Source organism: Pituophis catenifer, unplaced genomic scaffold (genome assembly GCF_029215685.1).
Source record: "Pituophis catenifer annectens isolate HBS135680 unplaced genomic scaffold, rPitCat1.0.hap2 SCAF_1, whole genome shotgun sequence".
Lineage (NCBI taxonomy): Eukaryota > Metazoa > Chordata > Lepidosauria > Squamata > Colubridae > Pituophis > Pituophis catenifer.
The window spans coordinates 15,419,124-15,437,644 of NW_027256881.1; the positions used below are offsets into that span (position 1 = coordinate 15,419,124).

Genomic DNA, 18,521 nt, shown 5'->3' on the forward strand with positions numbered 1-18,521 from the left:
CTGCAGCTTCTACTCCCCGCTAGGCTGTGAGCCCTCAGCACGGTATTTCCCCCCCCCCCCGCCCGCCGCCTCTCTCTCCCCACAGCTTTCGGCGCCACGGGGCGCATGCGCAGCCGCTCGCGCTCCCTCCTTCCCCCCCCCCCCCCCCCCCGCCGCCGCCGCCGACTCCCCGCCCCCTTCGCCTGTCAAGATGCGTTCGGCTTCGTCTCCTGACGTAGCGGACCCGGCCTCGGCGTGACGGGGACGAGCTGGCTCGGTCATGGCTCAGCCCGGGGAGACCCCGGCTTCGGAGCCGACGGAGGGTGAGGAAGGGAAGGCCGGGGGAGGGAAGGAGAGAGGTGGGGGGGGGGGGAAAGTCGGCGCCGGCCTGAGGCGCGGCCTGCTAATTCTGCCTCGACCTGGGTGCAAAAGGGGGGCGTGGGAAGCGGAGAGGAATGCAGGCCTCAGAGGGAGCGAAGGAAGGAAGGAAGGAAGGAGGGGATGGTGGGCATGGAAGGAGCGGAGTCCCTCGCACTCCCCACCGGCGCTTCTTCCCCTCCCCGCGGCCATCCTGAACCAAGCCCTCCGTTTTCTTCTACCTTTCGTCGTCGCTCTCCTCGCCCCCATCCTTTCGAAGCCCCCCGCCCCTTTCGCCATTTCTCTCCCTCTCCTACCCAGCCCCTCGTCCTCCTGCCTCTCTCCTCCCCCCCCTCCCCGGTCCCTTCTTCTCCTTGGCCCGCCAGCTCCTTAGGCACCAATGCTTTTTTTGCAACGATTTCTGGCTTCAGCCACCCATCACTCACTGCGGTCTCCTGTCTCTGTCCCCATCGTAGCCCCCCCCTTTCCTCCCCCCCCCCTTTCAAGTGATTCCTGCATTTCTTTCCTTCCATTCTTCCCCAAACAGCTGGTGCTGCTTCTCCTCCTCCCTCCAGCACGTGAGTTTTCTTCTCCCTTCTTATCTTTGTGTCTCTCTTAAACCCGAACTATTTTATTCCTTGTTCATTTCTCTCTCCCCATAACCCCCCTCTGTTTTAGCTTTCCCCAGCTTGGAGTTGTAACTGGATGCAAGTAGAGTTCTTTGGGGCTCAGAATGTTGTGTGAACCCAGCCGATTTATTGTTCAGAAACTGAGTTAATTTAGTGGCCAGGTTATAAATTCAGCCACAAGGTGTTCTTCCCCATCCCCCTTTGTCTTCTTTGCAAAGCAAATTTGTCCCAGTTGTTATCTTTTCTGCTTATAGCTTCCCCCTCAATTCTCAGGGACCCTCAACATTTACTGTTCTGACTTTAGTGGTCTCTTCTTTCACCTCTGATCCTCCTTCATGCCTAGGCAACCACTTACTTTAACTGTCACCTAAACAGACAGTTCTCTCTTCTCCACAGTAACCACTTCCTGCATCTTTGAGGTGTTAAATAGTAATACTAAACGTGATATCAACTGTGGTAAGGCTGAAACTATCAGGACCATGGATTGATGTTGTTAACAGGTTTACACAGGCTATCTAGATCAAATAAGCCCAATATTAACGGTATGTTTAATCACTACAGAAATAAGATAGACAGAAATATGATGGTTATGGCATTTGTCTAAGAATGGAGAGATAGATTCAGGTTTTCCCTCTTCCATGGAAACTGATTGCCAGATTGTAGGCTGGTCACTGCTTCATTCCAATGAATCTCACAGGTTTGTGGTTGTGGAAACAAATTGAAGGAGGAATACTATGTAAACTGCCTTGACATTCTAGTGAAAAGACAGATTTATATCTAATATAAATAAAAAAGAATAACTAATTTTATTAATTTTCTAAAGCTGATGCCTCATGTTTGTGTACCAGTTGCTCCTTGAACTTTTCTCCTTCTACTGTAAAGGCAGGCTTGGTTCCCTTTTTTTAATCAGTATTCTTCCACTATGCTTGCACACTTGTTTTTTTTTTTAAATAAACAATTTATAGTTGACTTGAAAAATATTGGCAGTATTAATGAAGATATATTATGGGTGATGTTTTCTTAGAAAATAACAAATGTAATAAATAGGGGAAGTATGTATTAAAATTGTAAGTAAGAAGGAGGGGAGCTACCCATAGTGCATGTACATATACAACTACCGTTGGTAGAGGTGTCAATTTTGTAAATTTGTGTCACAGTTATACAGAAACCTGCTATTGCAATTGAATGTGTGAAATAACAGATTTTATTGGTTGCAATTCTAAACCACAAGGATAGTTATAGAAAAGTTGTTTTTAATGCTACATAATCTTGTAAAGTAACTAATAATAATGAATAAATTTATTTTTTATTTATTTATTTATTTTTGCGATTTATATGCCGCCATTCCCCCGAAGGACTCAGGGCGGTTTACAACAACAATCAATAATACAAATCACAAAATAACAAGATAAGTTAAAAACCCCTTAAAAACCATATTTAAAATTATTACAGTTTGTGCAACCCCTAGCAGATCAAGTTATTTGACGGAAGAGCCACGTCTTCAGTTTGCGGCGAAAGGAGAAGAGGTCCGGGGCTATTCTGAGCTCAGTGGGCAAATCATTCCAGAGGGTCGGCGCTCTGACAGAGAATGCTCTCCCCCTGGGGGCCGCCAGTCGACACTGTTTGGCCAACAGCACCCTGAGGAGGCCTGCTCTGTGGGAATGCACGGTACGGTGGGAGGAAGGCAGAAGATGGTCCTGCAAGTACCCCGGGCCTAAGCCATGTAGGGCTTTATAGGTAAGCACCAGCACCTTGAAACGGACCCGGAGAGCAACCGGCAGCCAGTGCAGCTTGCGCAGGAGAGGTGTTGCACGGGAGTAACGAGGAACTCCGGTAACTACCCGCGCGGCCGCATTCTGGACCAGCTGGAGCCTCCAGATGCATCCCAAGGGCAGCCCCATGTAGAGGGCGTTGCAGTAATCCAACCGAGAAGTAAAATAAAATAGCAATAGCACTTAGATTTATATACTGCTTTACAGTGCTTTATAGCCCACTCTAAGTGGTTTATAGAGTCAGCATATTGCCCCCAACAATCTGGGTCCTCATTTTATTGACCTCGGAAGGATGGAAGGCTGAGTCACCCTTGAGCTGGTGACAATTGAACTGCCGAACTGTAGCCGGCAGTCAGCAGCAGTTCTGCATTCTAACCACTGTGATACTATGGCTCATATGCTTGATTTGCTGGGCGAAGACTTATGAATCTCTGTATTGTTTCAATTATTTCTTCGATAGAAGCAACTCTCCAGGAGAATACACATTTTTACAAAAACTGTATGTGGTAAATGCCATAATATCATATCTTGCTCCCAATGCTAAGGGCCCAATTTGGATAGAAGGCTGAGTCAACCTTGAGCTGATGATAAAATTAAAAGTAAATTGTAAAACCATCTATTTAGATAAAAATATTCAGTTAATACTTGGTACCCAGTCAAAATTCAGAGGAAGTAAATCTTCTAAAAACTGAGACTAATTTAAATTTTTAAAGAATAGAATTCCAAAAGTTATTGGCTAGGGTTTGTGTGTTTGTGTGTTGAGTTAATCTTTTCCACTATGTGGCAATGTCCATGCAGTTTTCTTGGCAACATTTTTAAAAGTGGTTGCCATTGTCACCATTTGCAGACTGAAAGAGAGTGACTGGCCCAAAATCATCCAGTTGGCTATTATCTAAGGCAGGACTGGAATTCACAGTCTCTCAAGTTCCATGCTGGTGCCTTTAACCACTACAACCAAACTAGTTTTCTGCTAGGTTCATACACTGCACTATACTATGATGCAGTTTGCTTGTGGCATTTTATATCATCTTAATCCAACTAAATATAATTCATATTAAAATAGTTTATGGCTTAGTAGTGTATTGACCAAAATCAGGAGCCAGAATATTTTTCTTCAGTTAAAGGAATCATGAATAAGGTTTTAACTCTAGGATAGAGTTTTGGGACATGGGGAGAAGTTGACGTGTGTGAAAGCAATTTTCAGTTGCCTTAGATTAAAGCCATTCTGAGCTTTAAATGTTTTTATGAAGTGACTTTATAATCATATATGCATGACGTTGGCTTTTTATAGGTAGTTATATTACATTATTTCTCCACTCTGGACATGAATCCAAATACTGTATATTGGAAAACTTGTAACTTTTTTATAACCTTCAGAGGCATTGTCATGGTTGAGTGCATAATTTTAATTCTATTACCATAGATTACAGTAGGTAGCAATGGCTAGATCTCACTTCCCTCAGAGAAATGTATGAGTTATAAACGTTGCAAAACTGGAGATAGACAGTCATGGCCAGTGCAACTACCTGAAAATAAATTACAACATAGAAGTGTGGGTTCTGTGACTGTTAAAACTCTTCATGTGAATAAAGAAATGATTAACGTCAAGAGATGAATAAAGTCATTTCAGCCAGGGATATGGACCAACTCCTACTTTTGTTACATGGAGGGAAAGGAATGCAAAAATGCTTCTCTGAAAATCCACACAAATTTGTACCATGTAAACAAATATATTAAAGTGCAGGAAGTATCAAAAGAAGAGTTACTTTCCCTTATAACTATTTTTATGTCTTTGTTGGTCATAAAGGAGAATTTTACCTTTTGGTAATTGGGTTTCTTTAATACAAAACAGGAAGGCCTGTTTTGTATTAAACCTATAATGTGTATTTCATTTTGGTTTGACCTATTGGGCAAACCCAGCTTCTTCTATATGGAAACCATGGGTTTGGGGCATGTTATATATATGGCTACCCAGTTGTGGTTTATTCAAGAAATTATGGTTATAATAACGTGTGGGTGCATCTGTTAAAGGTGTTGATGCATTGATAATGAAAAGCGTAATGTTGTGGTTATGTGGTTCCATCCTATGTCTTAAGGGAATTCAGACACTCCAATTTACTGTACTGTCAATTTTTAAAGTACTGTTACATGAATCATTTCTGGTTTTTCATCTGTCAAATGCAGAATATTTGTATGATGATCATCTGCTTCTATTATGGAATAATACTATAGTGGAAAAGAGATGGAGTGTATAGATTAAAATTTGTAGTTTATTTATGTAGTGCAGATTTTGAAAACAATAGAATAGAATAACAGAGTTGGAAGGGACCTTGGAGGTCTTCTAGTCCAACCCCCTGCTTAAGCAGGAAATCCTATATCATTTCAGACAAATGGTTATCCAATCTCTTCTTAAAAACTTCCAGTGTTGGAGCATTTACAACTTCTGGAGGCAAGTTGTTACATATTGGATTGCATACGTATTGCAAGAGCAATTATCTGAAATAGTACAAGATTTGTTTGGAAATAGACAGTTATTTCTTTTGCAAAAATTGAGTACAGGAGGGAAAGAGTTTCTGTCCATAGTAAAATGACCTAATAACTTGCTTTAAGATCAAATGAGATATTGAAGTTTATTTATTTATTTATTTGTTCAATTTGTATGCCGCCTTTCTCCGAAGACTCAAGGCGGCTTACAATGCATTTAAAAACATATATAAAAACATTAAAAATTAAAACATTAAAAACAATTAAAACCCATTCACACCATTCATTCATGTTTGGGAGATAATGATGGCAACTTCTGAAATATTTTTTAAATTGATAATATTGAGTATCTAATATATTCTGGAGAGAATAACTTTGGATTGACTTAACTTATTTGATAAAATAAGATATCTTTTTGTCTGCCTAGTAGTCTCCAGAGGAGTTTTTGTTTTTAGTGAGGCATAAATACTGAGAATTACTGAGAAACACTGAAAAGTTGACCAAAAAAATATTTTTCCTGAATTGCTACAGGTTCCTAATTCTTAACTGAAAATCTCTGTTGTGTTGTACTGGATTGGAATATTTAAACATCAATTATTGCTTCAGAATAAAGATTCAGTTGTAAAAATGGTAACACTTTCACTGCATCTAATATGTTGTCAGTTGAAAAGATTATTTTTAACTGTTGAAATTTGCTGCTTAAAATGAGAAGTCACAGAATGCCTGTTTTAAGGCTTACTATTGTAGTCAAGGAGTAAATCTTAACTTTAATCTTAAACCATATTTTTATTTTAGGTCATATTTTCTTTCCTTGCAGTCTATTGTATTGAGTAACTAAGGTTTAATGGTTATCCTATTGTTAAGCAACCACTAATCCTTGAAGAAAACAATATACAGCAGTGTGCAAGGGCAGCTATAAAACAAGACTGTACCTTGTTTTATAACACTTTTTTCTAATCTGCAGGGTGCCTCTTTTGAAGAGCTGGGGGTAAAGTAAGTTTTCCATACTCTATGGAGTCCTGATCACTTGTTTATTTGTTATTGTTTGGAAAAAAAAGTGCTACCTGACACAGAGGTATATTTTAATTACACTCAGCTGTTTATATCTGTTGTGTGAACATAGTGAATCAAACTATGAAGATTAAAAAAACTGCCAGAAAAATGCAGCAAAGAAATGACAAAATCTCCTTTTTTTAATACAGTAGTGTAATTTTCAGACAGTTTTTGCACTTATTCAATGTTATCATCTATCCTATCTAAAGTACAGCAACCATATGCTTCCTTTTAAATACAATTTCTTTTAGATGGAATGCATCTCTAGGTAATTTGACCTTGTAGAACTGGTTCACACATAATAGAAGTCTTTATTTTGCTATTATTTGAATAAGATTTCCCTTTTAATATAGTACAGTATGTTAACCATTTATAATTGTCCTCCAAAAATTATTTAAAGATCCAACTATAATTTACGGCCCTGATTTGGAACTGTTTTTTAGTAGCACACGGAAATTATGTTATGTTGAGAGACTGACCAAAAAAAGGGATTTTGGAGTTAAGATTACTCAAACAAACTAAGAAATTGTGTTGAAGTCAACTGAGAGACAAAAGGGGACCATGTAGACAGTATACACAGCTTGTATATAATAAATATTTTTTTCTTATGGGACATGAAGATGTGCTTTTTTTCTCTTGGACTGAAGAGCCAGTAACACCAATTGTGCCTGCTGATTCTTCACTCTTTCATGAACAATCATATAAAAAAAGCATTTTTAAAAAATGTTTTGTCATTTCTGAAAAATTGGATATGCTTTGGTAGAACCATCTATTTATTCTGCGCCTATCAGGTGGTTACTGAGAACTGCTTCCCCAGTATTACATATAATTATATCAAATGTTATGTTTTATTTGTATTAAAGTACAAACAACTTGGATTTGAAAACACTTTAAAAATGCTGTATCCCAGTATTAAAAATGAAATAAAAACAAACATCATTATTTGAACAGGATAGACAAAAGCCAACAAATTAATCAGTAACCAGGTAGCAGTCCGGTCACGATGGCAATTGGGATCAGGATTGCCATTGCTAAGTAATACAATTATAAAGTACAATGTCCTGTAACTGCTTTGTATAGTGACAATCTCAGCAATCCTGGTTGATGTAATCCCAAGACATACTGTATAGAAGAAGTGGGAATCCCAGCTAACAAGTGCAGGGATGACCCTGGATAGTGGAGGGGGGCCTGGGAATGCCGGCACAGGCCATGCTTGGGGAGGTGGTGGTACTGCTGTCAAGAGGAAAAGCAGGAACGACTTGTGACCTTCCCTGGTCACAAACAGGGAAGACTTTTCTGGCAGGAAATGTGGCTATTTATTTATTTGAATATATTTAGTGATCATGTGACTGCAACTCCCTGAAATTTTGTAACCACGAGCTGGGGCCTGAGTGAGTAAGTACCCTGTTTGCAATCCTGTGCCATCAAGGTGCTGTAATGGCCAGAACGTTGAGGATGAGTCTATGTCTCTTTTTGCAGCTCCACCAGAACTTTGAACAAATGGACATAAACTGAGGACTACCTATATAGGAATTTTCTTTATCAGGATCCAAAAGAAATAGAAAAGAAAAGATACATTGGCAGCCAAGAAAGGGAGCGTTACAAAGTATCCAAATGAGAAAGCTGAAATGATACAGGATTTTCTGCTTGAACGGGGTTGGACTAGTCACTAGAAGACTTCCAAGGTCCCTTCCAGCTTCTTATTATTCTGCTTTATCTTGCGTAGTGTAATCAACAACAGCTGTTGACTGTGATTGGTTCTGAATGAAACCAAGAAGCTACAATAATAGTAATGCTTGATGAATAACTCTTTATAAAATTGTTTCAAATAAGCATTTAAGTATTTGTACATATGGTTACATGGTAAAGGAATGAATATAAATGTAAAAATGTTATTGATTCTTTATGATAAAGTACAGACTTTCAGGGTGGACAGTGTTGACTCAGCTGCATTGGGAGTTACCAAAAAAGCTTTGAGGAATATCTGTAACTGCGAGGAGTCTTTGCTAAAAATGTATAGTAAATGGATAAAGATAAAGATATAGTAAAAAGATAAAGTATCTTATGGAGCTTCCTGGCTTAGAGCTAGTTTATTAGATGGACTTGTGTAAAAAGCTCAGTAGAATTTGCTGCACCAAAAAGCTGTTTATCCTATTTTGCCTTTGCCTCATTGGAGTGAGAATTAACTGTTGATTTGATCATCAGAAAAATTATAGGTGCACAGTATATTTTGACAACATGGTAAAACTCTAAATGCAGATGAATAATTTCAGCTATTGTAATAATCATCTAAAAATGATAAAGTGAAATTATTATTGAATGTTTTAGCTTAGTTGTTTATATTTATTTCCTCTGGTTGATTATGACTTTATGGATAGAATATGCATTTTAGCTGTTAAATTGAAAAGCATTGTTTGATATTACCTTTTCTTGCAATATAATCTAGAATCTAGATCAACAGTCTTCTCAATATGTTGTTTTAATAATAATAATTCACATCCGCCAGTAATGTGAACTACATTTTTAGTGATAAGTACACTTCTGGGTTTGTATTGTGAGCTGACAAGTTTATTTCAGACAAAGATTACTGAAGTGATAGTGAATGCATGGGTAATGGACTGTTTATATATACTCATGATTTCCAAAGGGAAATCATTCCATCTCTCTTTTTTCTCTCTCTTGAGATATTTCCTTTAGATTGAAAGGGGTAATTATGGATTCCTCAAAGTTTGTTAGATTTGAGTTGAATCATGTAAATAGAGACAAATTATTTGTAACTCAATCTCTTAGTTATTATATTTATTCTATTTTTAAAACTGACCAGAATACATCTTCTTCCTTATTTTTAGTGTGTTATTAAAATATGGTATAAAGATTGTGATCTTTCTATGACTTCAACTGAATTGTCCGATATTTATACAATTCTGGGTTTATTATTAAAGTTATGACAGAGATACTCTCTTTCAATGCTTTTTCCATACATGAAATATAGCTTTTATTTATTTATTTTATTTTATTTATTTTATTAAATTTCTATACCGCCCTTCTCCCGAAGGACTCAGGGCGGTGAACAGCCAGAAGATAAAACAGAAATACAAAATTTAAAATAAATTAAAACGAATTAAATAATTTAGGCTGAATTTTAAAATACCCCATAATTAAACATTAAAATTTATGTTTAAAATTTAAATTTAAATTTAAAAAAGGAGAAGATTTAGGCCATAAATTTAGGATATATTTGTATTTCTATAAACAGTATCTTCTTTCACCCTCAAATTCTATTTTCTCCATTTTTAATCATATATATTCTCTTTTAATTTTTAATAATTCATTCTTTATCCTAATATATTTAAACATGTTCGGGGATGCCTTTCTTCCATTTCATCTTTTTTGTTTTACAGCAATCTTTCTTCTCTTTCTCTTCCTCTCTCTCCCTTCTTTTATCCTTCATACCTTCTTCTTCCCTTCTCTCTTACTCCTTCTCTACTTCCCCTTCCTTTCTCCCCCTCCTCCTTTCTTCCCCCATCTAACTTTCTCTCCAACTCTTATTTCCCCTTCCTTTCTTCCTCTCCTCTTCCCTTTCTTCTATTCCTCTCTCTCCTTTCCCTTCCTTCACTCTCCCTACTCCTTCTTCCATCTCTCTCTATTGCTGTATTCATTTTCAATTCAGTGTTTTTTTTCTATGGTGTCCAGGCATCCCCAATTTTCTCTCCATTTATTGAATATATTCCTCAAGATTCCCATCATGTTTTTTAATTCTTAACAATGTATTTCAACTTATTCCATTTTTACCTTAAAACCTTAATTAATTACTTAATTAACCTTCCACCTCTTATTTTCTTTAATTCCTAATTTCTTATTCCCACTTCAATAATTATTTTTCTCTTTTCCTATTATTTCAATTACTTTCAGTTATTTTTACTTATAAACCATTCTGTATCTGCTGGTCTATTTTACATTAAACAATATACTCCTTTAAAAAAATCCTTACGTATATTTCATTTCATCCTTACATCATTTGCTTACATCATTTACCAACATTTCAATTTTATTTCTTAATTTAAATTAATTCCTTTGCTTTTTTCAATCTTTGGCACACATTTCTTTACCCTCAGCAGGTGTTTCTCTCCCAGTCCATAAATCCCCAGACAACAAAATATAAACCTTTCTATCTTTCACATTGCATCTACTGATCTGTTTTACATTATAAAATATATTTCTTTTTTTTAACTCCTTACATACATTTCATTTCATCTTTACTTACATCATTTACTAACATTTCAATTTTATGTCTTAATTTCAATTGAGTATTCCCTTTTACAATAATCTATATATTTATTCCAATTTGTTTCTTACATACAATTTCTACTACTAATACAATTCCCTTAAGTCAACATGTTAATTCCCTTTCTACTACCTTTTTTCTTCCCCTTTTTAACCATTTTCTTTTAAACTCTCCAGAATTTCACTTCTTAATATTTTCCTCCCTTTCTCCCATTCTCTTATTTCTTTCTTCTTCTTCTTCTTTTTGTATTTTTGTATCTTCCTTCCTGCATCCTTTCTCTAGTTTTTAACTTTATTACCCTTTTAATTCTCCCCCTCACTCTTTTCCCATTTCCTTTTCTTTTCTTCTTTTTTGAGAGATATTCCCCCCTATTTTTATTTTATCACTGTTGATCTTAGTGTAATCATCTATATTTTTTTCTTCAATTATTTTCTTTCCAACATTATATTCTTGCTTCTCACTTATCTTTTGTCTTTCTTTTTTCTTTTTGTATTCTATCCAATCCTCTGCTTCTTTATTTCCCTTAAACGCTTCTCGCACCTTTTGCAACATCTCCCTCAGCTCCTCATACTCATACTCCCAATTCTTCATATTTTCAATTTAAGAAGAAATAATTTTTAAATTTATTATTATTTTAGCTTATATATAGTTCTAATTCAAGTCCATTTGATGTCTTTTTTCTTTCCAAGTAGTGTCCAATTCAAATAGTCATTTGACCCATTCCAGTTTGAGATTTTATTCTGTCAACTTCTTTTTGTAATCTTGCTCCAGCTGTTTAAACAAATACTCCTAAAAGGCTTCTCATGATGATTTGATGATTTATTACAATACTACTTTCCTGCCAGCAGATGTCTCTCCAATCCACAAATCCCCAGGCAAAAGTATCAATTGTAAATCCACATAAGTAGTACTTCCTGTTCTTCAGTTAATTCATTTTGTTGTTAAAAAATGTTTACAATTTCCTTTTCCTTATATTATTCTTAATTTCTTCCAAATCCAATTCTAAATCCAGGTGGTTAGTTCTCCTTTTAGGGCTTTTATTTTTAAAGTTCCTCTTTATTTTTTTCCCCTTCACTTTAAATTCCCAAATGCCAATTTTGGGCTGGGACCTCTTTTAAGGTTTAAAAATTTTTTCTTCTTACCTGTGAGTTGGCCAATCACTCACTTGGTAACAATACTCTGTTTCATCACCGCTCCTACTCAATTCTTAGTCTGGTTGCCCCAGCTTGTAGCAGCTGTTTCAATGGCCGCTGCCAGGTCAAAGAGCTGCCTCCAACCTTTTGAGGAACTTGCCTGTTCCTCTTGGTCTTCCAAGGCGCCTTTCTCTCTCCCCCATCCCTACAAGACTGATCCAGACCGAAGACCCCCTGACAGCGGTTTGTCAGTTTGGGTTTTCGCAAAGCTCGACGGAGCTTTGCTATTTCCCAACCAGTATCGCCATGATGCTTCTGGTTTCTCACTGATTTACATTCTGTGATCCTTTCTGCTGTTTGTTCCATGGGTTCCACGGAATGTGGACAGATAAAAATGATTGAATAATTGAAATAGTATTTTTTTAAAAAATTCTATAGTAAGCTTTTGAACAGTGGTGACATCCAAAAACTATGATTGATGTTGAAAAGTCAGAAATGAGACTGAGTAAATCTTGCAGACAACAAAGTCGTCATGATTCGTTTGGTGATTTTTTTCCTTCTTGTTAATTTGCTATTGCCTTGGCTGGTAACTACTATCAAGCTGAATCTCTTTTAATGTCTGCAAACTCACAATCAGTAAGCCATTCCTCATCTCTTGATAATACTATGAAACTATGGCCAATCTCTGAAATACTTAGACCACCTGGGTAGTTGACATGATCATTCCTAGAAATCCTCTTTCTTCTAGAAGAACCTAAGGAGCACTTGGTTTATCATAGAGTTCAAAGCAATGAAATAGTTAATTGATGGCTGGAATGGAGGTGGAGGAACTCTCAGAAAGAATTGGATTGAACATGGAATCCAACCCTGAAATCCTACTCCTTCCCAGCAGATAATGTGAAAAGGGCATACTTCTCTGCCTACATTGTATCTACACAAAATTGACAACAATGCTTTCCATATTACATGACATCTCATCCATTTACAGGTTGGCAAAGGAGAGCCAAAACAGGCTCTCTGAGAATTTTCAGTATTTTGAAGACGAAATTGATTACATTCATATCAATTTCAACTCCAAAAATGGGATATGTCATAGGGAGATGACCTCAACAACTGCTTGTTATGTTCAAATGGATTGTTTCCAGCTTGTAGATCTCAGGGTTATGGAAAAGGTAAGGTAGAGTGATGAGTCATTCTGCCAGTTTGTTGCCCCTCCTAGGAGATTAAGTAGCAAATGAATCCTGATCCTTTGTTTAAGGAAACGATTAATGCTTCCTTAAGGAAATGATTAATGCCTTTCCAACTAACTTATAATTTACCAAAATGTGTGGATAACCCCATAGATGTACTAGAAGTGGATCTCAGGTCAAAGGCATATTTACCTTTTTGTATGCAAATATACTCAATAACTGAATTGATCAGTTAAGTAGCAACCTTGATGCACTTTTTTGGAAGTTGGTTCCATGATATCAGGAATGTTTATTCTGAATGCATAGGGTTGTTTGGTTTTGAGTGGCATTTCTATAAAATATTTTGCCTATTCTGAGTTGAATTGTTGTATTGATAAGTACATTTCTGTCTGAACAGTTCCCTCTATATTTCCTGCCTGGAGGCATGTATTCTGAATATATTCATTCATATCTGATAGTGCAGCCATGAGTCAGTGACATTTGGGTAAATGTATGGTCCCTGTCTCATATAATTCAGAACTTAATTGTAAATTCATTATGTGGATTTAAAATATGTTGGAACAGTGATCTTGCTTTAAAGGGGGGCAGAGGTCAACCCCGAGGCGCCTTGTGTGTGGGGTGCCACAAGGGTCGGTCCTCTCGTCCCTTCTGTTCAACATTTATGTGAAGCCGCTGGGCGAGATCATCCGTGGTTTCGGGGTGAAGTACCATCAGTACGTTGATGACAGTCAGCTGTACATCTCCACCCCGGGCCACCCCAATGATGCCTTGAAGTGATGTCCCGGTGCCTGGAGGCCGTGCGGATCTGGATGGGGAGAAACAGACTCAGGCTCAACCCGTCCAAGACCGAGTGGCTGTGGTTTCCGGCCTCCTGATATAGCCAGTTGGTGCCATCACTGACTATTGGGGGCAAGTCGTTGGCCCCCACGGAGAGGGCTCGCAACTTGGGTGTCCTCCTGGATACACCACTGTCTTTAGAAGAACATCTGATGGCTGTGGCCAGGAGGACTTTCTATCAGGTTCGCCTGATTCGCCAGTTGCGTCCCTTTCTGGATCGGGACTCCTTATGCACGGTCACTCATGCCCTCGTCACTTCCCGCCTGGACTACTGTAATGCTCTCTACATGGGGCTCCCCTTGAGGAGCACCCGGAGGCTCCAACTGGTCCAGAATGCGGCCGCGCGGGTGGTTATGGGAGCGACATGGCGCTCCCATGTAATACCTCTCCTGCACGAGCTGCACTGGCTCCCGGTGGTCTTCCGGGTGTGCTTCAAGGTATTGGTTACTACCTTTAGAGCGCTCCATGGCTTAGGACCTGGGTACCTACGAGACCACCTTCTGCCACCTGTAGCCTCTCACCGGCCAGTACGCTCCCACAGAGAGGGGCTCCTCAGGGTGCTGCCGGTCAAACAGTGTCGATTGGCGGCCCCCAGGGGAAGAGCCTTCTTTGTGGGGGCACCTGCCCTTTGGAATGAGCTCCCCCCGAGATACGGAGGATCCCAGATTTACGCACTTTCCGCCGTGCCCTCAAAACTTTTTTATTCCAACAAGCTGGGCTGGCCTAACTCTTTTTAATTGTTCAATTTTAATTTGTTTTTAAAAAAGGGGTGTTTTAATTAGTATGGGCCAAATTTATTTAATATGTTTTTAATTGTTTTTTAAATTTTATATTGTATGTGTTTTATCTTTGGCTGTTCACCGCCCTGAGTCCTTCGGGAGAAGGGCGGTATATAAATCCAAACTAAACTAAACTAAACTAAACTAAACTAAAAAATAAGTTTCGACAGTTTGAGAATTACAATAAATCTAATCTTCCAATTGACTAGGATTACAGAACCCCATAATGCTGTCAGCCCAGGTGTTCACAATAATGAATCAGCTGTTTTAAGTTCCTGATCTGCTGAGTCGGCCACTTTTGTTGCTGACATAATATAGAGCATGAAGTAGAATTAGCAAGATTTCTGCAGATCAATCTGGTTTAGAGCATCTGGTTGAAAGCTTTGGAAATAGCGGGCTTTAATATTAAGAGGAAGGCTGTGTGAGTAGAAAAGTACATTGTTGTGTCCCAAACTAGAATAAGTCTTATGGAGGACTGCTTTATACAACATGATGACTTCAACATACAATAGGTTGGTAATCGTGAAGTGGTCTGAGAGTTATTTACAAGAGATGGACAGGAAATAATTGAGTTTCTATTTATCATTTTTGTGGCAACACACTGTGTGTATGTGTGCTGTAAGTAGCATTCATACTTGGTTATTTATCAAGGACATCATCAATCTTGACTTAGAAATACAAATATGCAAATAGATAGACTAGGAGAGGAAACAGAAGACTAGATAAGAAGACTATTACAAGGTGAGATTTTAAAAAAACCTTCCAAAATAAATATGGTGTATAAAAGATAGTTAAAACAGTATCAGTTCCACTAAATATGTTACCTCAAGCTAATATTTATAACATCAAGCCTTTGTGTAAATGTCAAATTAACAGTGAGCAAGTTTTTGTATAGCTCTTTTAGTTCTATGTCTTTCCTTTGTTCCGTTTGTTCTTAAGCTGATGGCATCAATGAACATTCCAAATAAGATCTCATTGCAAAAGAAGAATATTTTGTCCTACCACTACTATTAAAATATTTTGTTCACTATTCCATCTTTATCATCTTAATGGTGAAAAGATGGAAGAAATGAAGAAAATGTAGATTAGTTGAAAATAGAAGAAAGAAACATTTGGGATTCTTTGGAATTCTGTGAACAAGTCAGACCAATTGAATGATAGAAACCTCACCTAACATCATGGAAGGGTATTATTTGCTTATCATACAATTATGTCATACAGAATCAACTTTCTCAATAATTCTTAGTGTTGCTCTGAAAACTGTATAGTAAATTAAGCTGAAATTGCCTATTGCAAATAATAAGCATCTTCTTAGGGCAAATGGCTAATTTCCCTTCTTGTATGTATTCATTAGAAATTCATTGTCATTCATCATTTCTATTTAGATCCTTTTTTGTTTTGCTTCTTGAACAATCTTTGGAAATTATTACCTTGACTTAGACAAAATTGGCAGTAATAATGACTCATTTATTTGTTAAGGAATCATATTGTACACAGGTCATGATCTTGATCACAGGTCATGGGATTGTAGCTCCTATTCACCATGAAAAATTCACAATCCAGTTTTTATTACCAAATAGCTATAAACATTTGCATCTATTTATTAAATTTATATAGCTGTCCAACTCATGAGAAGTGATTTGGGCAGCATACTAAAAAGTACAGTACTATTTAGAATTATTCACTGAGCCAGGAATAAAAAATTGGGGGAAGGGAGGAAAAATGCAGTTGATCTTTGAGTATTCTCTGTACCCAAGTATCTTTTTAGATGGAGTGAAGGTACCACAGTAATGCAAATTTTAGCTTATCAAGTATGAGATATTGCTACTGTGTTTCCCCGAAAATAAGACCCTGTCTTATATTTTTTTGAACCCTGAAATAAGAGCTTGGCCTTATTGCCATGCGCTCAAAAGCCCAATTGGGTTTATTATCAGGGGTTGTCTTATTTTGGGGAAAACAGGGTAGATGATAATTTCTGGGTGTAAAAGTTCTAGTTCCTAACATTAAGGTATCATTCAATGCTGTGTGAGATATGTGGATTCGTTTGAAAAGAAATTAACTAGACCATCTTCACATTAACAAAAATTATGTCAATTTTAGTTGTTGTATCAAGTAGTATTTTAAAATATTTGGAAAATTATGTATTTACTTTGATTTCAAACTACTGCTATTCTCATTTAAATTTCCTAATGCTGCAAGAGTTCATCATTTCATATGTAAAACCAAACAAAATAATCTAAATGGATCCAGAGAATCTTCTTTGTTGAAGGATTGATCTTCTAGCATTCTTGGAGAATGCTGCTACCCCGCATTCATTTAGAAAATTGTTAAAAGCATGGCTTTTTCCCTAATTAGTTGAGTAGTGAGCTGTCATAAAATTTTATCAGTTGAGTTGATGGTTATCTCTTCTATATGTTTTTTTGCCTCTTTTCTACTTCATTTATGGTTTCTGTATTATTTTTATTGTTGTAAGTTGCCCAGAGTCATCATGGAGTCAGACAGCTTTATTATTCTTATAAATAAAAAAGCATGAATATTTATAGTAAATGCTAATTAGGTATCTTATACAGTAAATGTGTTGGGGACATGTAAACAAGTTACAGCATGTTTATGGACTTTTAATACTGTTATTTAGCTCCTCTGTATGTTTCAATTAATAATTATATTCTATTTTAGTAAAATATTATTTTTTCCACCAATGCATGTATTTTTTTTTAATTTGATGGTTGCTTATTTTTTTCCTAAATGTATTCAGGAAAAGCTTCTGTGCAATTATTTTATGAAAACATTATGTTCAGAAATAATCTTACTGATAATCAGCTTGCTTTTAGTTCTAAAGTTGTTACCGTGTACATTATATTATCCAAAACTTTGGCATAGTTGTTGAAATCTTACATGCCTAATAATTTTAAGTGTATGAGGTGGAATTTACATTAAGCTTCCCAAGTTTACTAATTGTAGCAAGCTTTTTTCACTGTGTGACAAGAATAAAATATAACTGGCCAGCAAAATACTGTGTTATATTTTTTCTTTTTGAATCATACTTGTAATGGAATGACACTTCAAAATTAAATATTTAATTAAAACAGATGTTTGAAAGGACAGACCAAGGAAGCTTATGGGTAAGAACAGTATTTTGCAAATAAAAGTCAAGGAATACTCAAACTAGCATTAGTCTACTGAGAATTCACAGGTAGTCTTTAATTTACAACCACAATTGGAACCATAATTTCCATTTCTAAGCAAAGCACTTGTTAAGTGGGTTGCACCCTATTTTTTGGCCTTTTTTGCCATGGTTGTTAAGTGAATCATTGCAGTGAAGTCAACCATGCAGTTGTTAAGTGAATTCAATTTCCCATGTTGACTTTGCTTGTTGGAAGCCAGCTGGGAAGTTTCCAAATGGTGATCACATGACTTTGGGATGCTGCATCTGTTGTAAATACATGTCAGTTGCCAAGCAACCAAATTTTGATCATGTGACCATGGGGATGCTGCAATGGTCATAAGTGTGAAAATCAGTCATTTCACTTTTTTCAATGCTGTCACTTTGAACAGTCACTCAGTGAATGCTTATAAATCAAGGACTATTTATATAAAAATAGTGTCAAGATTAAAAGAAATCCACATCCCTCTCAATTGTGTATTGGCCAAATTTCACTTAAAATATTGCATTCAGTCTGGGCACTGCACTGGAATGAGCTTCCTTTTATACCCACTTTTCTTCGTTTCTTTTCTTATGGAATTGATGACAAGACTTCAGGAAATGACTGATCTCTTTGTCGTCCCCCCCCACCCACCCTAAATATATTACAATATGCTGAATCATGGATCATATGATCTCTGCATCTTGGATTTTGGTGTCTGATAACAACTTCATGCCATACTTCTATAGTATTCTGGATATTATTCCAATCCTTTTATTTATTTTGTTATTAAATTTATATGCATCCCATCTCCCACTCAGCTGGTATATTTTTTAGTGCTGCTAACTTAATCATCTTTGTTTTACTATATAGGTGGTCA

The 18,521-nt window shown here is 37.0% G+C and overlaps 1 protein-coding gene across 1 annotated transcript in view; it reads left to right on the forward strand.

Moving 5' to 3' along the window:
* Nucleotides 1-200: 200 nt before the first annotated feature.
* RABEP1 (rabaptin, RAB GTPase binding effector protein 1) overlaps nt 201-18,521 on the forward strand; it is a 71,964-nt gene continuing 53,643 nt past the window's right edge. Inside the window, exon 1 of the mRNA XM_070932087.1 lies at nt 201-302. Coding sequence (XP_070788188.1) covers nt 260-302 — 43 coding nt within the window. The 5' untranslated portion in view covers nt 201-259. The remainder of the gene's footprint in view (nt 303-18,521) is intronic.